This window comes from Pararge aegeria, chromosome Z (assembly GCF_905163445.1).
Source record: "Pararge aegeria chromosome Z, ilParAegt1.1, whole genome shotgun sequence".
Lineage (NCBI taxonomy): Eukaryota > Metazoa > Arthropoda > Insecta > Lepidoptera > Nymphalidae > Pararge > Pararge aegeria.
In genome coordinates, this window is record NC_053208.1 from 12,721,312 (window position 1) to 12,749,054 (window position 27,743).

General features: G+C 35.3%; 2 protein-coding genes across 5 annotated transcripts; one reads left to right on the forward strand and one right to left on the reverse strand.

Annotated features, from left to right (window-relative positions):
• Window positions 1-381: 381 nt before the first annotated feature.
• Window positions 382-14,516, reverse strand: LOC120636116 (deformed epidermal autoregulatory factor 1). Of its 2 annotated transcripts, none has more exons than XM_039907412.1 (5): window positions 13,632-14,516; window positions 13,365-13,421; window positions 12,962-13,132; window positions 5,990-6,219; window positions 382-5,344 (listed from the first exon to the last, which is right to left on the reverse strand). In XM_039907412.1, exons 1-5 carry the CDS (start codon window positions 14,470-14,472, stop codon window positions 5,153-5,155), a joined length of 1,491 nt encoding a protein of 496 aa, XP_039763346.1. In that variant the 5' UTR covers window positions 14,473-14,516; the 3' UTR covers window positions 382-5,152. The 2 variants fall into 2 exon arrangements, with proteins under 2 accessions (XP_039763346.1, XP_039763345.1); XM_039907411.1 differs by having other exon boundaries at window positions 12,962-13,138.
• Window positions 14,517-15,381: 865 nt separating this feature from the next.
• Window positions 15,382-27,039, forward strand: LOC120636275. Of its 3 annotated transcripts, XM_039907683.1 has the most exons (10): window positions 15,382-15,739; window positions 16,581-16,700; window positions 16,853-17,070; window positions 17,497-17,705; window positions 17,787-17,895; window positions 18,388-18,605; window positions 19,754-19,952; window positions 25,073-25,186; window positions 25,464-25,652; window positions 26,955-27,039. In XM_039907683.1, the coding sequence occupies exons 1-10, from the start codon at window positions 15,662-15,664 to the stop codon at window positions 26,962-26,964; spliced, it is 1,464 nt and encodes a 487-aa protein (XP_039763617.1). In that variant the 5' UTR covers window positions 15,382-15,661; the 3' UTR covers window positions 26,965-27,039. The 3 variants fall into 3 exon arrangements, with proteins under 3 accessions (XP_039763617.1, XP_039763618.1, XP_039763620.1); XM_039907684.1 differs by lacking the exon at window positions 26,955-27,039 and having other exon boundaries at window positions 25,464-25,656; XM_039907686.1 differs by lacking the exons at window positions 25,073-25,186; window positions 25,464-25,652; window positions 26,955-27,039 and adding an exon at window positions 20,845-21,007.
• Window positions 27,040-27,743: the final 704 nt, after the last annotated feature.

The following is a 27,743-nucleotide window of genomic DNA, read 5'->3' on the forward strand; positions in this document are numbered from 1 at the left end:
AAACAATAACACCTTCTGCGTCCGAGGAACCTACCGCATCTAACCATACCGCCTATGACTTCGAAATGGTTGAACCGACTTTGATAAAACGAGTAAGGACCATCGCTAGACCCTGCAAATCAATAAAAAAATCCGCACCCAACTCGGTTCACCAGTTTAAAAACACCCGTACAGGTTTACTTCGCTACCATCTTACACCGCGTCATTACTTCACCATCTCGCCAAGTGAGATATCAGACAAAGGGCTAACTTGCAGTGGAATTTACAAAAAAAAAGACAGGGTACAAGATTCCAAAGTTAAGAGTAAAGAAAATTCAATCACGAAGTAAAATTAATAATTTATAATAGTAATTGAGTTTTATTTCGAAACTTCCAAAAACGTAACCATGAAACAAATTTATTTATCGATACCAGTATATATACAAAAAAAGATAACCAATACACGATAATTCATTATTAGGTAATGTTAATATTTTTAAAGAATCGTAAGTCTATTTATAATCTTTTTGGTAGACAATATATAGTAAGAATAATAGCATTCGCACGCTTTGTCGACTAAACACAGAGTTGATTCATATTATAGGATTTGTAAGCTTTATATATAACATGAGTTATGGGACATGGAGTGTTGTTAGGTGAACGACGTGTGGCTAGCACAAAAATACTGAAAAGTTTGTTTGATGTTACATAACATAAAGCTCACATACCAATGCTCTTAAATTCAGTTAAGTCGGTGTGAAATTGATAAAGTGTGCAAAGGCATTTAATATCACAAAAATATTAAGCTTAAAGCCGTGGCGTGCAAAAGGTTTTTTTTTTACCAGGGTAGGCTGGAAGATGGCGTGGAGAAATGGAGAAATCTTCATCCCAGATTAATTATTTATAAAATTTTAGGTTGGGCAGTGCTTTTTTAACTTATGACGTGTTATGTGCAAAATGTATATTTACCACAGTTTTATTTACTCCCCGATATCCAAATAATACACTTATAATTTCGAACCTTTACCGCCAGATTAGCGTAGCCGACAAATAAAATTTATTCCAAAAGAAGGTTTATTTATTATACCAAAAAACCTTCTTTTACAATTCCTTTTTAAAAAATTTTGGTCGGATACGCTTTCGGCCGTAAAAGCTCGATGTGTCTAACGGGTGTTAACTTCTCCTTTCCCCTGATGGCATGTTTTGGCAGGGGAACAAATTTATCCATTGTTAATGGATATATCATCAGGGAATACATTTTTTGTCTCCTGCCTATAAAGTATCATAAGTACGTCTCTAAGATGCCAAGCTATATTTATACAAAATTTCGCCAAGATCGATTTAGCTGTGTAGCCGAGCAAAAATGTAACATAGGGTTTAGTTTAGTGTAACTAGGAACGTTAGTTTGTTTCTGTTCCGGATAATAAAGCATCATGTGTCCATCTCACGTCGAAAGCAAAACAATCAATATATTTGCTGATGTTCAACAAAATCGGTGAATAGGTCACAAACAAACTAACTAACACTTTCGCATTGATAACATACAATGATTAAATAGCATGAAATATGGATATCCTATATTATCTTAAAATAAATAAATACAAATATTCAATTCAATCAAACGTATCCTCTAGTATATTCAGGTTAACAGTATGACCTTAATTCATTTTATTATGTACCTGTCCAGAAATTACATTTAATAAAAGTTAGTAATTATGTACTAGAAATTTCTACGTGTGCCTACGATAACGGTTAATAATTTGTAAATATTTTGTTTGATTAAGTAACATTTTAAACGTAGAACAAGCTACCATTTAAGTATCATAAGTAAGTTTCATACAAGTGTGCATGCTCAAATAACCTTACTTATTACCGTACTTTCATACATGCATAAAAATTACAATGATAGAAAGACAAACATGAAACAGTGACAATAACCTAATAAATACTGCTAGTTATGATGACAACATTCAAAAAGTTTTATTTTAATACCTAGGTACTATAACAACTAAACAATTGTATCTTACACTATTACGTTGATTAGTGGCAAATAAAATGGTCCACGGATTTCTTGATAATCTAGTAATAAGAGAAATCATAATTTTGTGGATTCACAGAAAAATGGTTAAAACGTTCAGCAAGCGTCACAGAAAAGTTTAGTTTAGTTTTTCGGTAACTAATATACTATGCTTGCTTCATCTTTGCTGTATTTATTTGTTAAAACAGGGGCTTATGTAGGGATGCAAAAATTAGGTACTACGCAACGTTGTTATCGTATAAGAAGACTAGGTTCATACAAGTTGAATAACATGACATGTATGTCTCCATATAATATTATATGTGTAACATAATATTATATCCAGGATGGTTATTTTAGAAAACTGCCAACATCCCTCACGAAAGTTAGTTCTCCCTAAATTATGCAGTTCGGTGTTTTTGATAAGGATGAACGATTATTGTACATAAAATTAATCTTTACTTTTTCATGTTAAGTACCGACTCAAGTAAGCTTCTAAAAATGTATCGCTAAGTTTTCCTTTCTGCTTTCAGTGCCCGGTAATTCATAGGACACTCGTATTTTAAAATACAGTATCATGAACGTGGTTTAGCAGCATTAATAGTTTCCCTCTACTCCGATACTCTTAAGAGCTTGCCTATTGTACTTAACAAAGTGAAATACAAAAATGTATGGAAAGCTTTAACTAAAGATCGTAAATAATGCGGAAAAAATCTTTGGAAGTTGAAAAAGTATATACTGACTTGCGACAGAAGTTACCAAAGAAACAAATAAAAAATTGTCGTTTTATTGCTGAAGAGACGAAAGTGAGTTTATAACAGGATGTCAGTATAACATTTACATGAACGCACTACTCTCGGTACATAGCGACGCGCACCTATTGGGCAGAACAATAAAAACCAAAAGAGGGCGACAGCTTGTCTCTTACTTACAAACCTAAGCATTCTTAACAATGGCTAAAATCAATATTTGTAGGTACAAAACCTTAATAGATTTACCACTAGCATCAATTAAAATCAGATACCAAGTATTTTTACCTGACTGCACTAGACAGCGTAATGCGTTTATCGGTCTATGTTGGTCTATGTGGCGTTCTAAAAGCCCCACGCGTGGACCGATTTTGATCAATGTTATGTCAACCGATTTGTATTAACCTTGCGAGTGTCAAATAAGAAAGGACAGTAATAAAATTGAACGATCTATGTTAATTATTGTTGAATAGAATATTGATAAATAACGTTAGGTTTTCGGTTACAACTATATTAGCAATATAACGGTAAAAGTTGATTCGAACGACGCTTCTGCCCGTTCTCCCTCATATTCTATTACTAGATTTACCGTCTTCTAATTCTAATAAGGAAGTGAATATATCGTGTAAAAAAAAACAAAAAAAACCGACCGCATAAAAACCATTTAAAAATTCGTGAAAAAATATACAAAAAAATAAAAAAAAAAAACAAAAAACAATCAAACTTAGTGGATAAAACTATAATTTTTATATTATACTGTTTTGAGTGACAATATCAAGAGCCCAGAACTCTCTAAACTTGAACTCTCTAAACCTTATCAACACGTACCTTCTTTGTTGAGTGAGGTAAAATTTCTGGAACTCTGGGAGTCACGCGGGCACGCTGCAATCTCATTGGAAAAAGCACGTTGAAAGCAAAACAATCATAATCCTAAACCAAAACAAACATATGCTAGGCAAACAAAGGGGCTAAAACCCATCAACCTAATAAACTAACTTAGCAACCTGGGCAGCCTGCTTGAGGCAACAACAACGGGGATATTCGCCATACAACAAGTCAAGTACTGAAGTGCGGAAAATTGGCCATAGAAGTAAAAGAAGATGTCTCAGTCAGTGACAGGGCTTCCTATGTATTTCCGAGCTACTATTAAGACATTATTAATAGAAGTATTTGAGAGTATAGCGATTTAAAGATGACTAGTCGTTCGCTCGCCTCCTAATGGTCGTAGCGTAATTTTAAAAATAACCTTTAACTTTTATCAAGAATTGGGATATCAAATACAAAAAGGACTTTTCAAATCTGACTGGTGGTTCCCGAGACTAGGTAGTTCAAACCAATAAATCCTGCACCTTATTCACTCCGTACAACATGACTTGTACATTATACAATAACATAAATTACAATACAAACACTTCCCACTTAGAAATTCTAATATCAAAATACTAGAAATGCCCTTTAACACCTAATTCGCAGGCGGTTAAGTATAGAAAACATCAACAAATTGGTGTGCTCTTAGTCACGTTCGCGACGACACATCATTTCTAGTGTCCTGTTATTAAGATTTCGATGCTTATATATAAACTCTCGTGAAGGTGACATTTTAGGAGTTATATAGCCTCAAGAATTGGGCTATCAGATGAAAAACGAAAATTGGTAATGATCACCATAATTATTAGTCTATAAATAAAGAAAGACAAAGCAGTAATCGCAACACTACAGGTGACTCAGAATTACTCACTTCCCACTTAGAAATTCTAATATCAAAATACTAGAAATGCCCTTTAACACCTAATTCGCAGGCGGTTAAGTATAGAAAACATCAACAAATTGGTGTGCTCTTAGTCACGTTCGCGACGACACATCATTTCTAGTGTCCTGTTATTAAGATTTCGATGCTTATATATAAACTCTCGTGAAGGTGACATTTTAGGAGTTATATAGCCTCAAGAATTGGGCTATCAGATGAAAAACGAAAATTGGTAATGATCACCATAATTATTAGTCTATAAATAAAGAAAGACAAAGCAGTAATCGCAACACTACAGGTGACTCAGAATTACTTAGGAAGTGATACGAAGCTTAGAAAAGAATCACTTCAAATACTAAAAGGTAACATTTCAGTAAACTTAAATGTAACATACTCATTCTAAAATTTTATTTAAACAAACCTACTATTATACAAACAAGCACAGTGTAGTTACAATGAAATTAAGGAATCCCTCAAAATTTAGAGAATCTTTTAAAAACATAATTATTAACACTTTTTTTTATAATTTATTCCTAAATGATTATTACTTTAAATTGAAAGTTATTTATAAATTTATGGATTATTATTAAAGTTTTCATTGAATTGAGAATATCCCATACTAAAGAGCATAACATTATTCTAACCTTTAAGTTTGGTATACTACTGATGCTGACTCTCTACAATAAGCATTATGGATTGATGCTGCTGGCTGTCCGAATGAATGGTTGGAACAGTTCGTAGGCATTCAATTTGGTGAGATGCCCAGTCTTTTTTCTGGCAATAAGTAGAGCAATATGGCGTCCTTCGGCATAAGGAACATTCAGCTGATGCTTCACGGTTGCAGTTAGCACACTGAAAATTGTATTAACAGATTAATTACACATAATATCATCAAAATTAAAACCTTAATTATTAATAAGTTAATAATAAAATAATATTTAACAATTGCACTGTATAGTACAATAATAAATAAATAAATAAATATACTACGACAATACACACATCGCCATCTAGCCCCAAAGTAAGCGTAGCTTGTGTTATGGGTACTAAGGTGATTGAGGAATATTTTTATAAATAACATACATAAATACTTATAATATACATATAAACACCCAGACACCGAAGAACATTCATGTTCATCACACAAACATTTTCCAGTTATGGGAATCGAACCCACGGCCTTGGACCCAGAAAGCAGGGTCGCTGCCCACTGCGCCAATCGGCCGTCTAATAATATATTATGTAACAGTAGTTGTAGTGTACGTTTGTGTTTTGTTGACTCCTATTTGACTCCTAGCTTTCACCACTATACTTTAATCCTAATTTACAGATAAAAAAGAAAAACTCTTCCTCATCTATCTAGTTTGAAAAATGGAGTATAAGAATATGTCGAATATAATGAGTGTGATCCTGCAATGTGCTTGCCTCAAATATCTGTATAATTAATTCAACATGGTCGGTTGGTTAAAAAATTAATTGGGCAATATAAGATTGTACCTTTTTTGAGAGTGATTCATCAACACTATGCAGTGACACCTGTTCTGCGTCTACGGCAGTATCCACACTCTCAAGCATTAAGGCTGCACGCTCTTGCTCAAGTCTGTCCAATTGTCTGGCACTGACAATTCTTACTTCTTCAACACACTGTTTTAATTCACTGGAAAGATGAATTAGAGTCTGGCCAATGTCTTCCAATCTCTTTATTATTTTGGTCATATCTGGACCACCTAAAAAGAAAGAAAATATAACATTTAAATTATTACATTTCTCATTCAGATATTATGCTGAAATAGGCGTTTATTTATGTAATTCGAGTTCAAATTACCACTCACACGAGACACTAGCAAATAAATAAAATTCCCATAATTATAAGCCATTATCTTTGGAAACTAGGAGGGGCTGTTCGTAAAATTGTCAGAAAAAAATAAAAATTCAAAATTCATTTATTTCAAGTAGGCCTAACATAAGCACTTTTGAAACATCAAGTCTGTCTTTTTGTAGGGACTCTACCGCCAGTTCGAAAGGCAGATTCTACCGAGAAGTGAAGTGAAATATTATAATAATTGAAAATTGTTTATTGTTTGTTTATAGCTTTTTAAAATATTCCTATCCAACTACAATGCACTTCTAAATTCAGGTGAACCAGCTTTCAAACATTTAAAAGTGTATCTTGAAGAATCGGTGACATTCGACGACCTAGAATTTGTGCAGTGTTTGTTACATTTTCGCCCACAAAGCATTTTTTCGCCATACTAATTAAAAAAAGAACGCATGGAGTTAAATCTGGGCTGCACGGGTATTTTTTGTACCCTGGGCCCCGAATGACTTTGGTTCTAGCAGATGTGCGAGTGGGTGCGATATCTTGGTGGAGAAGAATGCCACGGGAACCGATTGTCAGAGAAACTTTGCAATAACATTCACAATGACTAGTAACTGCTCTACGGTCTTCTAATTAGTGCTACTGGTCCACTGCGTCGTAATCGCAATGATTTGTTTAATAACACTCCTTCGATTGAATTTAAAGACGACCGGTCCGCGAGTGGGTAATTCGTCTTCTTCAAACACCCATTGCATGGATTGTTGCTTCCGATAGCTGTAGGATACGTTTAGTTCCTCCTTTGAGCTTTACTAGCATACATTTTCACCAATCAACACTAAGTAATTTGGGCTCTTCGAATGAGAGAGAATTAGATATCTTCCTATCTTTGAGGTGTCTATGCTGTATGGTGGAAAATGCCCAAGATGCAATATTTAGTTCAGCCTGAATCTCTCTATGTTTAATATGTCTATCCTCCTTGATTAGCCACTTTACTCTGATGCCATTTTCATGAGTTACTGCATTTGTCAGCCGGATCTAGAATTTTTGCTAACGCAGCAGCAGTCTCTCTAAATGAGGCTTGTATTTTTGTGTCAAATAACCCTCGTTTATAGTGATAAACAAATAGTACGAAAATCTTTCCGCGAGACACCCATTGCATCAAACGGCACAGTTTTGTTTTTTTAAGGAAAAAAATAAAGAACGTAGTTCTTTATTGGTAGGTAAGCGAGCGGCTCGTCTTTTTTCTCCAGTGACTGTTTATTTAAGCAATGGTCTCCAAACATCCATCCTCTAATATATCATTTCCGGACGCACCATTGAGCAATTTATCTTTTTAGGCCACTAAAAAAAACGATCTGCATGAAGATCTGCGATCTAAATTAATCCATATATGGCCTTAACATTGGCTATGGCTCACATTTGGAAATTTAATTCTATATTACAAAATTGGGATAATTGTTTGAAAAAACAAAATCTCCTTAATATTTTAAATTGTTCCATAAGCCACCAGGCATCATCTCAGGCCTCTGTAACAATAATGTATGGAGATCTTGAGATCTTGGTATACACAAAATTTCTACTGATTCGCTGCAAGCTTTTTTCTTCTCTGTTTACAGGACACACACTCTTCATTGTATAAATATAACAACCCGTTCTTTGCGATTCACAGGTGTGACACTTAAAATGGGCAAGAAATAATTGGACTGCGCTTAGTCCCAGTATTCTGCCGTTTTTTTTTGTTTCGAAGGAATAGCGAGACGACATTTTATAAAACAATTTACCTTTGAATCGCTACTAGATTAGACAACATCCAAAACAGAACGTGCTCGCGTCACTCGCTGTTGTAAGAGTCCAGCTACTGACTACATGCTCTCCCTTCTGCCAACCTTCTGGGTAGGTACAATGTTAGGCCACACCACTCTTTTGGTGGTGATTAGGCTTTATAATTCAACTTCATCGATGCCACCGCTGGGACCGTGTTGTCCTACGGTCACCATAGACTCTACTGTTTAAGAAGCGCTGGTCGCTTCTCTCGCCATGGTACCCTCAACGACATCATCGGGGCAATTTGGGAATTTATAATTTCCAAATTTTCTCTGGTCTGGTGGGAGGCTTTGGCCGTGGCTAGTTACCAACCTACCGACAACGACGTGCCGCTAAGCGATTTAGTGTTCCGATGCGATGTAGCGTAGAAACCGATTAGGGTATGACTACCTTATTCCCTAACAGGTTAGCCCGCTACCATCTTAGACTGCATCATCACTTACTACCAGATGAGATTGCAGTCAAGGGCTAACTAACTTGTAGAGAAAAAATAAAATAAAAATTAAAAATAAATACGGAAACCCTGATAACAGTTTCATTTTGGTGTAGAAGTATAGACTTTGGGAACTTTAGTAAAAGACTGGCACCATAGGGACCGGGGGCTCGAGTTTTTTTCAAAGTATTCTCAAAAAGGTTTAACGAGTCTAATAGGTATTTTAATTACATGAACTACGCATAGATGGCTGATGAGTTAAAGCAAGGAGATTTGTTTTGAAATAAGCCGTCATTTCAAATAAGTTTCTAGATTAATAACTAACTATTCCGTAGCTAACAACTTTCTGAACAACCTAGGTAGGTAATTGTTTGACGAATAATATAATTTGGTACATTGCTGTTTTGAAATAAATCTGTAGTGTAAGTTTACATTAAACGCGTTAAATAGCGTGCCTGTGATTGGGTGTAGCCAATACTTTTGTTATTAAACATTGTTCTCCTAATTTGTGAAATGGGTAACAATCCCTACTAATATCCCTACTAATATAATAAATGTAAATGTAAGTTTGTTTGTTACGCTTTCACGCAAAAACTACTGAACCCATCATCATGAAACTTTGGAAACATATTCTTGGAGGTAATAGAAGTAATATAGGATACTTTTTATCCCGAAATTAAGCTCAGTACCTTTGGGAGAGGTGATGAAAAAGTTTGACGATTTTACACATGGACTATATAAAAAATGTTAGAAATGTTTTTCGTTAACCTTTAGCATATAAAACAACTAACAATGCGATTTCGATTCGTCCTATAACGATTACTATTATTTGTAAGTGATATTGACAGATATTGTTTATGCGAATAGATTTTTTTTATAAGAATACACAACTTAAACTTTCAGTACAACTACACCTAAATTTAATGTCCATGTGTCTCAAAAACAAAAACAAACGCAGACGAAGTCGCGGGCAACAGCTAGTTATATATAAATATATATAAGACCAGTGGCGTGCATAGAGGGTATGCACAGGGTATGCAGATGATATAAAATGAAGAAAATCCCAAGTACGAGTTATAAATACTTAAGAGTAGGCTTTTTATAACTCTTAGAATGCCTATCCTATATAGGACTACATCTTAGTGTTTAGCTTCTATGTTTTTACGTTCGTAAAATAACATGTAGCGTCTTCAGATTGCTTGAGGTAGTTGGGGTTATTGGGGTCAATGACGACGGAGATATTGTAGCTAACAAATTGATTGCTTAACTTCCCGTGTATTTTATCATTTTGACGGCCATTGCAGCGAGCGTGTCAAACCACGATTCCTTATTAACAGCAGCGGACTGGTGCTGATAAGTGGTTGAGCCATCTTCAGGCCTTCTTCTTCTTCGGTGACTAAGCCGTTCTCGCATTTTGCGTAGCAGAACGTAGGGTTTCTGATCGCAGAGTTCTAATCCACTGATCAGCTTTTGACAGTTTTCGACTTCAGACTTTTAATACAACAGTAGCAGTCGTCTCTTGATCATGGCGTACTTGTATGTGGCTTGTGTGTCGTACAGCATATCTGTAACGTGTTGTAGGACCGACGGCTCGAGTTTTTTCAGGATGTAGTGAAACTTCTGGTCATCAGATGTCTTCAGTGGATCAACGACGACTTCAAATTGAACGAGCCATGCTCTCGAGACCTGGCGCCAAAACGGTAGTAGTCATATAGCGCAGTGATATAGCGGCTAAATCGGCCACTTGTTTGGTTTCCCAAGCTTTGTTCTCGATTTGTTTTCAGGATCACCAACATCATCAGCGTCTTCCTATTCCTTGAGGTAATTGCACGTAAAGTTACACTCACGATGGTTTTGGTAGTTGAGAAATATTTGGACTGTAGCGACACATATGTGTGCGTGCAGTGCATTTTTTTATGTTGTTGATGTTTTTTTTATGTTGATGACTACAAAATGTACATCGAACCGAATCATATTGCAGCGCGCTCAGCAATATACATTGTAACCTACTTGTTAAGAGTTTTGTCTTTTACAAAGATTTTGTTCGTTGATTTTTGTAATTTATTTTCTTTTCAAAAGAGTTGATGTAGCGACACATATGTTTACTGATTACTACAAAATGTATTGCACGACGACACACGGGGAGTCAGCCCGTTCTCGCCACCATTGGCAGTCGTGTTTGCGCACAATAAACAACAATACCAATGCTATGAAATGTTTCATTTAGACACCCCGATGCATTGGTAAAGGGCTATGATGCTCCCATAAACGAAGCAGATTTTTACGCTTTAAGTAAACAAATAACTTTAAATAAGGATCCGTAGGGCTTCGTACTAGCACCTTCACCAACACCAGCAGAAAAGAATAATACTATTTTAGTCGTGCTACTTAGTTATGTATTTGTGTGCATTTAAATTAGCACTATTATTTATTCATTAAAACTTGAATAAAAAACATTCCGTAATAACAACCAGACAAAAATAACAACCAGAAGGAAGTGTTTTATAACTATGCAGGAAGGGAACATGCGTTACACTGGGCCTCATCCAGTGGCGTGCAATTCATAGATGCACAAATGCACTGCCTGCCCTAAAAATTGCATACAGCTTGTATAGAAGGAGAATTTTTCAATTTTATGCGATCCTTCTGCTTTATGCCGACCCTGGTAAAAACCTCTATGCACGCCACTGGCCTCATGTAGGGAAGTGTTTATGAAGGGCTCATGAAGGTTAATAGTACTAGGTTCGTTAAACTATAACCCAGAATGGTTCAAGTAAGTAATAATATCCAGTATAGGCAAAAAAATTGCTTTGAGGCACTGGGACAGACATGAGACAACCCCTAATGTTCTATCACCAATTTGGTACTGAAAACTCCCAAACAAAAATATGCAATAGCACCAAACAGTTTTTGAATAACTGAGCCAATTTAGAAACTAAAATTTCTTAAAGAGTTAGAAACAACAAACCACTACCACTCACAAAGCACAAAGCTATAAATTAATTTTAATAATTTTTATGGTTAATCTGAGGTGCATATCTCTATAACTTTTCTTTATCTTAACATGATACACTTTTATTGGTGTACAATAAAAGTGTATTCATTCATTCATTCATTCATGATCAAACATCATTTAATAGTATGCAATACTTTGCAATGCAATTTATACATTACACGTTAAACAAATTACATTTCACAGTTAATACTTGCCATGCAGAATAGAATAAGCAGCAGCAACAATGAATTTTTTTTATAATAATTAAATAAAACCTAAAGGAAGTCTTGTGGCTTGTGGCCACTACTGCAGACACACCATTGCTAGGTGCATCTGATGCTACAATACTAAATACTGTAGGCAACAAAGGTGCATGTCTGCTGTATCCTAATCGCAAAGCAACATGAGTATTTCGCAAGCAATTTCGCACACATTATTTTGCGTAAATAATTTTAAGAAAATACACTAAACGATTGCCAACATTTACATGATTTCTCATAAAAAAATTGCATGTTTGGTAATGTATCAGATTTTAAAAAAATGATTTCAAATTGCATAACTCCAACAAAACTAATAAAAGTTCGCAACAATTAGTAATGGAAGTTTCTAGATATAATATATCCTTTATCATAGCATATTTACTATTATTACATAGGATAATTCAATAGGATATTTACATAGGATATTTCTGCACACTCTGTAAACTTTTTTAGTGCATAATGGCTTTCACACACTGTAAAGACTCAATCCCAACTCAACTCAAATTATAGCATTGAAATGTGAGCTTAGTTAATGATTATAAATGAATATGCATTAACATAAATCCTAAAGTAATTTCGGCCAATGAATAAATTTAAACAAACACATGAATTACTATACAATTGATGAATTTCCTTATGTCAAAGTTGCTTGGAAGCCCACTGCTGTCTCTTATGTCTCACATGACAGAATAATAATTGTAAAAATATTGATGTTGGAAAAGAGCAACTGCGGAGTCTCTTACCAGCTTCTTCAAATACATTCTGCCTACAGAACTGTCGGAGAAGTGACTACTAATAGGCAGACTTGCCATTGCAAAAGTGCTTAGGCCTTAATAAGGCTACTTGTTATAAATGAGACTATTAAATTATTATGCCCTATAAACACCATCTTAATTAATTTTATCAATTGGATAATAATCAATAATAATATTGTTCCTTGTGGAAAGCTGTATCATATGGTTTAGCTTATTTAGTTGATCAACAATTACAACTGTACTCTTTAAAATATCATATTCTTAAGCCTGAATATCAACTTGCTGGTGGATCGCAAGGTCCTGATCCTGGTACATAGTCAAAGTAGTTACAAACAGACAGTTCTAAATATTTATTGAAATTTATAAAAAAAAAATCCATTCACCTGTAGTCATTTCTGGACTTGCCAATAGCTGATAATCTGGATTTGAGTCTAGTCCCTCTGTAATAGTCTGCCAAGCTTCTTTAGAATGACTGTTACTGCTGGTCTGGTGAATATTGTCAACATCAGCTTCAGTGAGTGTACTTTCGCATTTCACTTTTATTTTATTCTCTTCTGTTCCTAAAAATAATTATAATTATTGAGTATACTTAATATAAACTGATTATTGAGTAACTTATTTTTCAGATAGTTGCAGTGCCAGATTATTAGGTTATTATTAAGAGTCAACTACTTTGATTTTTTTTGTGACTCCAAACTCTCATTCCTAATGAAAATCAAGAGATTTGTGAGGCCCTGCTCTAGTTTTATCTGGCACTGGGTAGTTTGATATAAATGTATGCTTTACCTTCCTGATTTTTCCTCTTTCTTTTATATGGGGTGAATAATCGTATTGGTCCCATTGCTGAAATTTAAAATGTAATATTTAGTTTTATGAAAAGTATTTAATTCAGTTAACCTTACAATTTGTATGTTTATTGGAGCATTGGACTGCCTTGTTGGTCCTAGTAGTTAGCATATTCAATGTTGGTAGGCCAGAAAAATAGTCTCGTGAGACAGTCCGATATAATGAAACAATGTCTTATAAATTGTAAAAATTAATTCAATAATCTACCAGTTTGATCATCACAGCATGCTCCACATGTACAGCTAGTTGCATGTGGAGTCAGAATACCCTCATCAATTAATGCCTGTAAACTTCTCCCACCGAAGCGTATGGAGCGCTTCCAGTCCTTGCTTGATGCTCTACCACAAAGTGCTTCAAATTCGCTTGGTGTGTACCATTGTATTCCATACTTTATACATCTGCCTCGACCTCCAGATCCTAACCTCTGCTTATGAAGTTCTGCTGAAGTATTCTTACATCTAACAGGCAAAATGGGCATATTCGCAGTTTCTACCCATGATCGACTCCTCGTTGATTTGCTAGAAAGCGACGAGTTTGCTGGTGCATCCTGATCTTTGTCGCGAGCAGTCGGTGGCGATGGAGAGTTTTGTATTACTATATGCGTCGGTTTTATATCTTCTGGCACTGAACCACCTGATATGAAGCCGTTATCCACACATAGCATAGGCTTGAAATGCTGCAACTGATCCGATGTTATGACGTTAAACGTAGTGCCTGTGATGAGCGTACCGACCGGCAGAGACACGGGCACCGTAACAACGCCATTTGAGTCGCTTGTCCGCCGAGCCGCCTTGATCGCAGTTGACAATACCGTATCGCCATCAGAGCAATCGGCATTATGCTCGGCCGGGTTCGACAGAGGATCGGGTTCGGTTACTTCGGTAATGTCCGGCATAACGACGTTGTCCGAACTTCTTTTCTCCGCCATAACTTTCCTCCGCCCGCCCCGATAAACTCCTTCGCGAAGCGACCGAATTTTGAAAGAATCACAAGAACCTTTTATACGACTAAATTCCACAATCGCACCGGAATGAAGTCCATTCCGCATGCGATCGCCATGACAATATAAAAAAAGATGTCTTTACGCAGGAATCATGGCGGCCTTTTGCGCGCCAGATTCAAAAGATTTATTGTTTTTTTCTTTTTGGAAAATTGAAAATAATAAATAATTTTTTGAAAGTAGTAGGTACTTTTCTTTCTTATCTCGTCTCCCTGCAGAATAAAACACTATTTTTAGAACTACTTTTATTTAGTACAGAGCAGACAATAAGGTTTGCAAATCTTAGTTAACCATAGATCTAAAGTAGAAAAATGCCGAAAGAGACTTACTTTATCAAGGTCTGTCATACAAACAGTCCAAGGAATTCAAGTTTGGATTGTTAATTAAAAAGAATGTGGAATACGAAAAGGAATTTATTTCATTTATCTTTGGGATTTTAATATACCCACGTTTATAAAATCAGTATCATTTTTTCGGTAAGAACTCTCCCCTGGCCTAAAAAGAGAATAAGTACACTTCTACTTAAAATATCTGACAATAAGGCAAAGGTACTCGTGATACTCCTACTCGAACAATGAATATAGATTTTTCTTTAGGTATAATCAATGGCTTCACTTTCGTCCCACTCCACCATAATGCTTGACTATCAGTCTTCTCTGATAAAAGACGGATTTTTCGTTTGTTTGTAAGCGATAAACTTTAAAACGGCGATGGAAACGTGCTTTGCGGCGAAACAATGGGGAACAGCTGGTACTGTCCACTATTTAGTACCACTATATTTTCTTACACAGGTTAGCCTTATGCAAGCATGTTGCAAGGCAAAGCCGAAGTCGTTTTTGTACAATCGCTAAATCACTTTGGTATTGAAATCGTGCTCGTTGAGTTTGTATCTTCTTTGATCTAAGCGTTGGTTGGATAGACGTATTGATTTTTTTCAACATTACGCAATATTATACGCTTAAAAGCAAAACTACAAATATTACCACACATCGAGGTTAATACACAGCTCCGTAACTTTGTCGTTTTACCTTGCGACTTGCGTGCTTCCGTTTACGAAATTCTATAGAAATTTTGTCAAACAAAATAAAGGAGGGAAATATCAAAATCTTGAGATTTATAGTTCCAAATTGTTTCATAAGATCTGTCTAACTTTTTTATGTGGACTTGTTGCTTGCCTGTAATATAAGATTAGATAAATAGCCAAGTTGCAAGACAAACAAATATTTAAAGTGGAAAAATGAATGAAGAACGTTCAAGACACAAATCAATCCAAAGTGCAGCACATCATATGGCATTGGAATGTCTACATCCTCAGGTAGTTCATAATTTAGTACTATCGTTATAATTCTAAACTTATTACACTAAAATTATGCGCTAGTGGTTGTTGATTTTTTTTTGTACACAACTCTGATTATTTTAATTAGGTTTAAGGTTTCCTACAGTTCAGTTGCAAACCAAGAATCTTTGGATATTTATTATAATAGGCACTTACCTATTTCCAAGTAAAAAACTTAACAACAATCATAATCACACCCTTGTTTATAACTGGTACTTTAAATTTATGTAATGGTATTACTATTAGATCAACAATACAATATAAAATATTATAATTTATTTATTTTAATAAAATGTATTTCTTGAGCATTGGTGTCTTTCAATACAATTTATCCTAATTTAGGATCAATTTAAATTTAGGATTGTGTGATAGTGTGTGTGTTTTTATTTGTTTGTTTGTTTCCAATATTTGGATTAACTGCTTTATCAATATTTTGCATCCTTTAGATGGATGTAAGGTACTTTTAATCCCTGAAAAGTACCTGGAAATGTCTTCATGGGATTCAAATAAATACTTGTTACCTTATGTGTGCCTTCACAGATAAAGTTTAGCTGGCATACCTTTTGGAAAGAGATTGTTTAACTCGAGGATCTTCAGAATGTTTAAGCAGTTTCACTAGAAAAAGTCAAAAAACCATGTTTGCTTAACAGAATTTGTAATTATTTGTATAAATTAGTGTTATTTAACCTATAAATTAATGGTTTTTTCTGTGTTTTTTATATAAGCAAGATTTTAAAAGCAGTCTTACGCAGCCTCTCAGCACTTTCACCAGTTCACAGTGTGGTTTGTTTATCCATGTCTGTACCATGGGATTGCACAGTCAACGCACGGCTCTCCCTATCATGTCCATCCATATCCCTCTCCTGTCCGTCTGCAACATGCATTCCAAGCTCAGCAAAGTCCACAAATGTTCTATCCTAAGGGACTCAAGCCTCACATTGTAAGTATATTTAGTTAATGTATGTATAAGTATATATATATATCAATAAGTACAAAATCACTGCATGCAATTAATTATTTGTGAAATATTTGTACAGTACTGGAATTAACAGAACCATATGACAGCTCTAATCTCATTTGTTTTAAATTCAGGATCCAAGAGCGTTTGCTACACCAAGTGAAAGTCCGATATTGGGTAGAGCTCTGTGCCTTACTCCGAAAGGCAGCCCTATTCCTGGCCGTGTCTCACACCTCAATGAAAAGTTCCAAGACTCTCTCACTCTCAATTCGGACACTGATGCTCTTGTTGCTAAAATAAGTGCAATGTTTCCTACTGTTAGTGAAACACATATAAAGATTTTACTAAGAAAGTAAGTTTATATTTTCTCTACACATAATCTGCAAAGTACCATATTTCTAAGTCTGTTTATTAGATTACCGTGACAGGTTTTCCTAGCTAGACAGCATAAAAAATTTTGGAAATTCAAAATGATAAATCAGTTTTGGAAGCTCATAACTAAGTAGTAGGTAGATTACCTACTACTTAGAATTTTTTTAAAAATATAAGTATGTTTTAAGACATCTCTGCATCTGGCTACATACAACCTGAGTACCTTAAAGAAAGAGTTTATAAGCATTTTCTAGCTCTCAACATGCATGCATAACAATTGATAGAACAATCAGACATTTCTTTCATTGAGGGCAAGGCTCTCCTGCATAAAAACTTAATATAGAGAGAGCTTGCTATCTATAGTGCCTTTAATGGTAGCCAATAATTTATATCAACTCGATGACAGGTATTACAATCGTGAAGCTGTAGTAATCAGTGCTCTACAAGTGGAGAAACATCCAATCACTACCCCAGGCCCATTAACAATGTCGCCCTTGACAGCGCGCCTGCAAAAGGGTGCTCTCGGAGTGTACTCAGCATTGCAATTAGCCAAAGGGATGTCTGGATCAATGCACAGTTCAAATCATTTTACACCACTAACGGGCACTCCACAAGGTGAATCAATAATACCTAATAATTACCTAAATATTCAACTGAGTAGGTATTGCTTAAATATTGTATTTTTATTCTTTAAAGGATCACCACTATTGCTACGTCCTACTTCTGGTGCTTCAAGCTATTATGGTACTACAAAAGTTGCAGATGCACAACAAACGAAACATCAGTCACCAAAAATGAAATTGAAGTAAGCAATCTGGGTTAAATAGTTAGCAGTGGTGTAGGGCAGGGGTTACCAATCTTTTTAAGCATGCTGCACATCAACAACTTTAGAAATTTGTCACGGTGCCCACGCCTTACGTACGTAACGTAGCTTTTTGTAATAGATAGTGTTTAGTTTGGCAGATGGGCAAAAAAATAAAGCATTCATTTTTTACATTAAAAATCGTTTAACAAAGAATTAAAAAACATAAAACTTGGGGTAGTTTTATGTTTTTTAATTCTTAATTTCCCGTCAATGTGATCGTTTAGATTAACAGTGGCGTAGGGGGGAAATTCTCCCCTAATATTAGTGTCAATTGATTTGTGTACCTTAAAGTTTATATAGAGGCAGATTTTTAAATACTAGGAGTATATATAAATATATAGAGGTTTAAAAACATACTATTTAAATAATATTTATTTTACAAATACTAACAATAATATAATGAGTGAAACTAACTTAAAGTTTTCGTTGTAGATATTTAAAAAGTGTATTCCCAAAAGCCGAAGAAACTGTGATCCTGGATATATTAGCTAATAAGGACAACAATGTGCAAAAGGCGAGCGAAGAACTTATTTCTATGGGTTTCACAAAGAAAGAGACAATACTGGCACAACAAAAGAAAAAAGATAAGGAAACGCCTCCACCGCCTAAGAAAGTTATTATAATGAAGACTGCTGAAGAAAAAGATGCGTGTGAGTTACGCTTATTTTGATTTATATAATTATAAGAGATATTTCTGTACTTGATCATCGAACTGTAGAACTATCTAGCAAAAGTTTCCCTGAATTTCAACAAACACTTTCCAACTCCAGAAGGACTTTTCAACTACGCTTGGGATATAATAGTGCACTCTCTATTCCCTTAATCTCATAGTCCGATGGGATGTGCAGCCGACATGACCGGAAAGAGATGGGGCACAAGACCGACCGTTTAACGTGCTCTCTGAATCACGGGGATTATACCCCGACCACCAGCTAATTTTCGAAGAACGGATTATTATTAAGAATTAAAAATATTTCTGGTTACAAAAACCTAATACTGTTACTACATTATAAATATATAAATAAATAAATATACTACGACAATACACGCATCGCCACCTAGCCCCAAAGTAAGCGTAGCTTGTGTTATGGGTACTAAGATGACTGATGAATATTTTTATTAATAATATACGTAAATACATAGAATAAACATATAAACACCCAGACACTGAAAAACATTCATGCTCATCACACAAACATTTTCTAGTTGTGGGAATCGAACCCACGGCCTTGGACTCAGAAAGCAGGGTCGCTGCAAACTGCGCCAATCGGCCGTCGAACATTGGCCCGACATGGGGACCAAACCCAGGACTTCGTGATCTTCACTCGAACTGTAGTTGTAGAATTATCTATTGTAACGTAGTAATAAGTACCGGCTAAACATTATTGCATTGAAGCAATTACTTGATATTTTAGTAGGTAAAGTCAGGACAGAACAGGACTCAATTGTACAGGAACAAAACGATATTTGACTTTGACTTAGACTTGACAATAATAATGATTTTATTGTCAAGTCAAAGTCAAATATTTCTTTATTCAAATAGGCGCATAGATGGCGCCTTGATGCTTACATTACAAGTAACATATGTCATAGAAGTGAGTTGATGGTGATAACTAAATTCGCCAACTTAAAACTAAAGCTACGACGGTACCAAACGCGCCCCGGTCTAAGGAGTTCTAAGTTCACAACAAACTTAGCCAGTTTTTTTTTTATGTTAGCATATCATATCTCCAAATTTTTAATCACTACTTGCTATTCCAATTTAAACATTAACTATGTAAAGTTTCATTACCTACAGTGAAGCGAGCACTTCAGAACAAATATAGTAAAGTGGCCGAGAGAGTTGTATCAATTGCATTAGAAAGTGTAGACTTCAACGAAGAAAGGGCCGAGCAGATATTAATGGCTGTTGAACAGGAGGAGGAGACACCAAAAGCCACTGCAACCACAGAACTCAAAGATATGAGGCGACCAGATACCGTAGAGTTAACAAAAGGGTAAGAATTTAAAAATATTTGAGATACCATAACAAACATAAGACTAGACAGGTATCATGGGAAGAAGCGTCTTAAAATTAAGTTTACTTAATAAACTGCAAAACCATGCTTGAGTGTTAATCCCAAAGATAATGATGTCGCTCAAGAGTTTGCTGGATATAAATAAGGACGACTTTAATTACGTGTGAGAAATTTTCATTCCAATGGAGTGTTCTGAAGACTTAGAAACATTATTATATATATAGAAAGAATTAAGATATATATCCTGATTAAATATATAAATTTTTATGACAGGGTTTCATCGTTGTCACGGTAAATAAACACATTTACTCTTTTTCTACATTCAATTAAAATATAATTAATCTACATTTATTTGTAGACTTTTTTCTTTAGCATAAATTAACCTACTATTAACTTTTTTCAATTTATAATCTATCTTAACAATTTAACTACACTGCTTTTTAGCTTCTCATGTCGATAGGGTTGCATAAATTTTTAAATCTAATAATCCAAAAGGCTTGAACTAATTACTGAAAATTATAAACGTAAAGAATGCAAATTTTTGTGCAACCCTTCCTTAGTTTTATGAATCAGGCGAGATTAGTTATAGCCTTATAAATTCACATTATTCAGTTATTGAAGATTCACTTGGACGATACGTAAAACTAAACTTTCTTTTTATTTTTCAACCGACTTCTAAAAAGATTTGGTGAGATACAAGGACTTTGATATAGTTGATTCGCTTTAGTATTCCATTCAACCTTTAGTAGTATTTTCAATATCGAAGTCTGTTAATTTTTGTGTTGAAACCTTTCCTTTCTTACTTTTCACTCAAACATAACGAATCTCGCCTCTCCAACATCACTCATACTCATACATTCCGTACGGTTAGCGTCAGCCCGGTGGAGCAGCGGAGTCCGCCCGCCGCGCCAGTTGCACGCCGCCTCAAGACGTGGACCGAGCATTTAAAGTATGTCCTTGCATGACCGTAAGGCTTTACCCGCGTCCCGCACTGCGAAATATCACCGCGTTTATCCATATAGATCAGCTCGCAGCTTCGCCTGGTTATACTACTCGGGGTGTGTGTGTTCACTAAGATACACACATCGCCACCTAGCCCCAAAGTAAGCGTAGCTTGTGTTATGGGTACTAAGATGACTGATGAATATTTTTATGAACATGAAACACTTATAATACATAAATACTTATAATATACATACAAACACCCAGACACTGAAAAACATTCATGTTCATCACACAAACATTTTCCAGTTGTGGGAATCGAACCCGCGGCCTTGGATTTGGAAAGCAGGGTCGCTGCCCACTGCGCCAATTACATATACATATCGATAGTGGCTTGCGCAAAAAGAAGGCCTTTCGAATTAATAAAGGATTCAAAATATCATCCTTTCTTCTTAATCCGGCAAAAATATCAGTTTTACAGCTATGAAAATATTATGCATACAAGGCCTAAAGGCCAATACAACAATACTTTTAGCATCGAGGGACAGCGATTCTGTCACTTTCCGGAAGCTCAATAACTATTTGCTTATTACATTTTAAGCTAGCCCTTTACTCACCGGTCGTAAGTAATGATACGGCATCGTCTGGACAGCGTCGAGACAAAGTATAAATAAATAAAAAAAAACCTTATGACTATTCTTACTGTGATTCCACACACAACTGAGTGCCATTCTCAGCAGTACAGTGAGGTTTTACCAGGAAACAGTATCAATAGAAGCGCTAAAATGTTCAATTGCAATCGTTTAAACACGATCGAACAATTGCAGAAATTACTAAACCGAGCGATCTAAATACAACAATCAAAGACAATAAAGGCAGCATCGATGCAGCCGCTAAATCACTGCTTATTTTGCAATGTCTTGCTAAGTACAGTTCAGTCGATTCAAGGTTTAATCTGGTTTAGCAAGATAAAGATTCCAATTTGCCGAGTAGATCCTTTAACGTTAGGTGAAAATGAAATTTTCTCCCCTTTTGTTCTCGCCATTAATTTCTCATTTTATATGAACCACTATTCACAAAGCCGTACAATTTTGACAATAATAATATAACGTAGCCACGGCGTTACGTTTGCTAACTCTAAAACATAAACTAGGAGTTCTGGTTTAGTATGTATGTGTACTAATTTACTAATGTGATTATACTTCCACTCTGATGAGCCAGGGTCTTATCAGAGTGCAGAATTACTGGTGCGGAGATTCATCATATGCGAGATCATATTTATAAAAGTTACTTTATCATGGTAAAATAACACTAATATTTCGCTGTGCGGGCATTAGTTTTGTGAATGACTACTGGGTATTGTTACGTTTTGTATTGCTTGTTCGACAATTTGTTTGTGTTAAGTATGTATATTTTATGTTCCAAGAGTTATTAAATTACAGCTGAACGCACATAACGCACGCGCCGAACGTAACGATTTATTGATTACTATAATAACGACAAATTATATAACGCGTTGATCGCATCAACTACACCAATAAAATGCGGTACAATATCAACACCAGCAGTATAGTAGGTACGTTTATTTAACCTCTTAACATATTTCGTACTGATCCAAATAATAAATATATAGTAAGTACCTATAAATCTAAACTAAAATGGTTTAATACAAATACGGCGCATGCGGATGAAGGTGCGGTCAGTTTAAGGTTGTATTTGGACTAAAGCGGTGACCAAGAGTACATTACTCCGCTTATTGATCGACGACCTGATCCGTAATCAGTAATTACTTTCTATGCGGACCAGACATGTGCAGATACCGAAAAATCTGTTTATTGGGATATAAATATAGCTCGACCCAGTTGCATAGATCGTGTGTCCCGTCGTGACCACGATTTATACAACTGGGTCGAAATATCGACAAATCCAAAAATATTGTCCTGGTATGTACCCGTTGAACTATATTTAAGAAATGTTGATTAACCACGAAAACCTTAGTTTAAAATCTTTAATTGGGATATAAGTTTGATCCTCTGAAATTATCCGTTAATAATCTACATCTGCTCGTGTCCGATCCGTTCCTCTGAGTGGAAATGCACCCTAAGGTTTTAAACAGTTCGTACACAATTGATAGACTATTTTAACCAGTAACAGCTGAATATAAGATTAACATGTCATCTTATCACAAACATCGATAAAATAAACGTTACAAAATCTCTCAATCTGATAAATGTCGAATGTCAAAAATCTGGCATACCGGGATTGAGAATTAATGAAATTTCAATAGAAGTGCATTTATTTGATATTTAAATTTTAACACCCAGTGTAGAGGAAATAAATATGCTATTCTGGTAACTGCTTGTTTTGTGATACTGTATATATTTGTTTATTTGCATGCTTTTGTTTCTGTGAATCAGTAAGGATAAATTACAGTCATTGCCATAGATAATATAAAAATTTAGGTTTATCCAGACGTATCAGTTTTCAGTCAGGGAAAATTTTAATGCTAGTATCAACTCGTACTCACTTAACACGGGACATCGGTACTTTTAGAACTCAGGTTCCTAAGAAGCATTTCATGGTTATGCCGCTCTGAGCCTTGTTTTTTTTTTTTCGTGGTGGAAAAGCTTCATGGCTACCACTGTCCTTTTGGGCAAGACAGAGGTTATGTGGGACTCGTTTACCCGGACTAAAAACCACCACGGCATGTCCCTCTCGTTGGCTTTATTGGACGTTCGGGGAACGAGTTGTATACTTCCCAGACAATGCCGCTCTGAGCCTGGATAAACAATGCAGTGCGGGCTTTTCGGATGTTAAACACACACATGACGGCAACGTGAGACATTTTAAAATTGGTTTTCTCATTCTACATTTTAACGAAAATGGGTTACCATTACGTGGGTGAAAAACAAATTTTTCGCTAACACTTTTAATCGACTAACAGCATATCAAATATCTGGTACTTTATTCATTATTCTTCAAAGCGTGAACCTGATATTTCTGAATAAACCGCTCCACGATTTACGATTACAAATACCTACTGTAAGACTTTAGATTTTAATTTTTATAAATATTAATAATACTGAGTGAACTCAGTTTCAGCACAAGTTCCTAGTTTTACTCATTGATTGAATAAAAAAAAATTGTTTATTCAGTTATTTTTATATTTTATAGCAGAACTAGATCATAGTGTACACTAGCAAATCAACAGTCATTACATTCATAACCAATCATTATTTTTATTAGCAATATTTAAATAATTTTTTCAACCTAGGTACACATTACCTTAAAAAATATAAGGAAACAAGTAAGGCAATTTTAATTTCGGATAAGTAGAATCAATGTTTATTAAATAGTATAATATACAGGTTACTGCATGTATTTGTTGCTTAACCTTTACCTTACCTTAATAAAAGCCTATTTATGAGCTTTCCTAAAAACAAAGTTGGACTTTAGCTGAACTTTTCGTATAGGTACCACACTGCCATAGTCTGAAGCATGGCCATAGGTTATTCACAAGTTATTAATTAATTATTCCATTTATAAAAATAAAACTATATTAAACATTAACTCATTTCTTATTAGGTCGATGTCTCTGTTAGCTGCTGTTGTTGTGATTTTAAGTGTGATTTCCTATAACTTGTGTAAGCTTTTAACGTGTGTTTGAGTGCTTTTTGGTCTGTATAATAATTAATTAATTTTTAACGATGTCTAGTATATATTCTATTTTTTGTATTAATGTAAAATATGTGTGATCTTTATGTCTTATGTGTACTTTTCCGGCAATTTATAGCAGAGTTCTGAATCATAATGTAAAGGTAAATATAAACTTGAGTGGGAAATAAAATGGACGGACCCTTATCGTAATTACATTTATTATATATTAATTATTTTCTCATACGTTTCGCCTTAAGACCTCGAGTTCCGTATTTGAATATGCTAATTCAACATTTACTATACTATTACGTATACAAACTTTTTAATTGTAGTGTAGTTTACTTCTAGGCAATATTTTTGTATGTATCTGCTGAGGAGGAACCAAAATACTTCCTTTAACTAGGTAATATGCCGAAAAAGGGACATTATTAGGCTGAAGGGTGGGATGTGTCCTCGGTAAAACAGTTATGTGATTTGAACTTGTGTGGTTACTGTCACAGGCCCATTTTGAAAACGACCCGCAATGCCGAACCGAAACACAAATCTCAGTATTCTGTGCCAAATGTAGGAGCCAATCCGCTAATTCGGCAGGGACCTAAGGATAGCCTGCTTTTGTAAGTATTTTTGCCTAAATATTTAATAATAACATTAATGGAGTTCTATAAAAATCAAATAGTACCATCTTATCACACAGTGTTTTTTTATCTTCGACATCGACCGTGTTAATTTATCCGATCTCGACAAATCTTAGCTGTATTCAAAATAGTTGGGATAGCAACAGTGATTTAAATCAAACGTACTCTTTTAAAATATACTGCCCTAATAACTGTAGCATATGGTATATGCTACAGTTATCAGGGCAGTATATTTTAATTTAAATTATTTTTTTAGGGAAGACTACATGACCTGGAATGGTCCAAATCCTGACCTTCGTAGCGGACCTTCCGTCAAACCAGATGGGCCGGAACCAAGAGGCAGATCGTGCTCCTTGGCCCTTGGCCCGTCTGGTATTGCCAAAGGAGCAGGTGGTTTGGCGAAAGGATCTATATATCAGAAACATAACAAGAAATCTGCTAAAATGTAAGTGCTGTCTAACACCTGAGATATCTTTAAACGGACTTATATTATAACAATCATCATCAACCCATGACCGGCCAACTAGAGGGCACGGGTCTACTTCTAGAATGAGAAGGGCTTAGGCCGTAGTCTACCACGCTGGCCCAGTGCGGATTGGTAGACGTCAAACGCGCCTGAGAACGTTATGGAGAACTCCCAGGCATGCAGGTTTCCTCACGATGTTTTCCTTTACCGTTTAAAGCATGTATTATTTAAATTTACTTAAATAAAAAACGCACATAAGTCCGAAAAGTTAGTGGTGCGTGCCGGGACTCGAACTAGGTCTCCACTAAGGGAAAGCCGAAGCCCTATCTACTAGGTTATCACCGCTTACTATAGCAAAATACAACCCCCTAATGATCTTTACTCGCGACTTCGTCCATATTTTTTTTTTTTACAGTTATTCTACGGCAACGAGGTTTTTTCGGTGATACAAAAATAAAAGTTCGTTTCTAGCCACTGATATTGATTTAAAAATGAAATATTTTTGTTGCAATTGATGTAGCAAAACAACTGCGGTAGGTCGCCTTCGTGGCTGATCTGGGTTTATAGGTTCCATAAACTTGTAGAAGCAGCAACCAGACTACACTTAGACGTAAACTTTCAGTCGCCCATACCTATACACTCGCCTAATTAAAGATACACAACATACAACTTGAATTCCGTCAAGGCAAGAGTGAATAGGCATTTTCTAGGCAAGCGCGCCCCAACTTGACCGCATCATTGCTTTACATCAGGCATGATAGTTGTCAAGCGCAAGTCTATCTAGTATAAAAAGAAACCCTTTATTACACAACGTGTAAATACAAAAATACTAAACAGGCTTCAAAGTTACATTATGTACTGTCTCTTGAGGTTTATCGGTGAAACCGAAAACCTAATAGTTTTTTAGTAAACCACATAGTTTTTACCGAAAGAAATCAGATACAGCTAACATCACATGCAAATTTAAAATCATATGACTCCTGTCGCTATATTAGGTACTCGTCGCGTAGCGTAGGTACAATGTCGGTAGGCGCATGTCGGTCTTTTATCTTCAATAGGGTTATCGTAAGTAAGCACTTATAATGTTTTTAATTCGTTTGTATGGAAAAATAAATATGATCCTTTAAATATTTTTACAGGTGTACTTATGAAATATACTCATGCATCATTCAATATTATTTTGTATTTCTGTTACACGTTGTATGCATTATGTTTATATTATTTTTTAACATCGTACTGATTAGTCATAATATTAAACCCATACTTTTGTATTTCTTGCAGAGTGGTTTAGATCCTCCTTACTCCGGAAAGTAGCGGCGAATTTCGAGTGCAATAGTCAAAACAGATTTTTTTTTTTTATTAATATAATATATTGTTTTACTCTTACGTAGAATTAGCATAGATATAAGATTTAAAAAAAGCTCTGGCAGTGTGCAACTTTAGAATTTCTGGTAAAGATCATACAAAAGCTGACGCGACTTACACATTGCAAACAAACATATAACATGTGAATAGTTTTTTTTTATTCACTATAAGTTAGCCTTTGACTTCAATCTTCCTGGTTTTAGTAATGATTTTAAACCTTAACGGTTACTACGCGTTATACTACGTCTTACTTTTACTTTGCTACATAAAAGTATATATCTAAAACGTAATTTTTAACGACTTTGTCGGTAGGATGGTAACCAGCCACTACCAGACAAGATTGGAGATAATTCAGAGGTTATATGGCTCTCTCTAGACATTCTTTTCTTTTCCTGGGCCTGTGTCAGAACTTGCTTGGTCTGAACCGTCTGTTGTACGTGCCTCTCTCTAGGCATATACGGTATATAATATATTCCACAGCGCTCACCAATGCGTCATTCGATAAAATAAATAATATTATGAAACAAATCTAAATGAAGCAGTGGCATGCACTTGGTTTCTTACCAGGGTATGCATACAGCAGCAAAAAATCTCCTCCTATACGAGTTATATATAAATTTTAGGCATGTAGTGCTTTCGTGCATGTATGAAGTGCACGCCACTGAAATGAAGTATATTTGAATTAGTTACATGAAACATTTTTCA

What these genes read in the sequence shown, in the direction of transcription:
- LOC120636275 (XM_039907683.1), top strand. Translation starts at nt 15,662, where the DNA reads ATGAATGAAGAACGTTCAAGACACAAATCAATCCAAAGTGCAGCACAT. An exon ending in TGCTGAAGAAAAAGATGCGT is followed by an intron (nt 18,606 to 19,753) that starts GTGAGTTACGCT and finishes CATTACCTACAG; the next exon opens with TGAAGCGAGCACTTCAGAAC. An exon ending in CCTAAGGATAGCCTGCTTTT is followed by an intron (nt 25,187 to 25,463) that starts GTAAGTATTTTT and finishes TTATTTTTTTAG; the next exon opens with GGAAGACTACATGACCTGGA.
- LOC120636116 (XM_039907411.1), bottom strand. Translation starts at nt 14,472, where the DNA reads ATGCGGAATGGACTTCATTCCGGTGCGATTGTGGAATTTAGTCGTATA. An exon ending in AAAGAGGAAAAATCAGGAAG is followed by an intron (nt 13,139 to 13,364) that starts GTAAAGCATACA and finishes AATTATTTTTAG; the next exon opens with GAACAGAAGAGAATAAAATA. An exon ending in ATGAATCACTCTCAAAAAAG is followed by an intron (nt 5,345 to 5,989) that starts GTACAATCTTAT and finishes TACAATTTTCAG; the next exon opens with TGTGCTAACTGCAACCGTGA.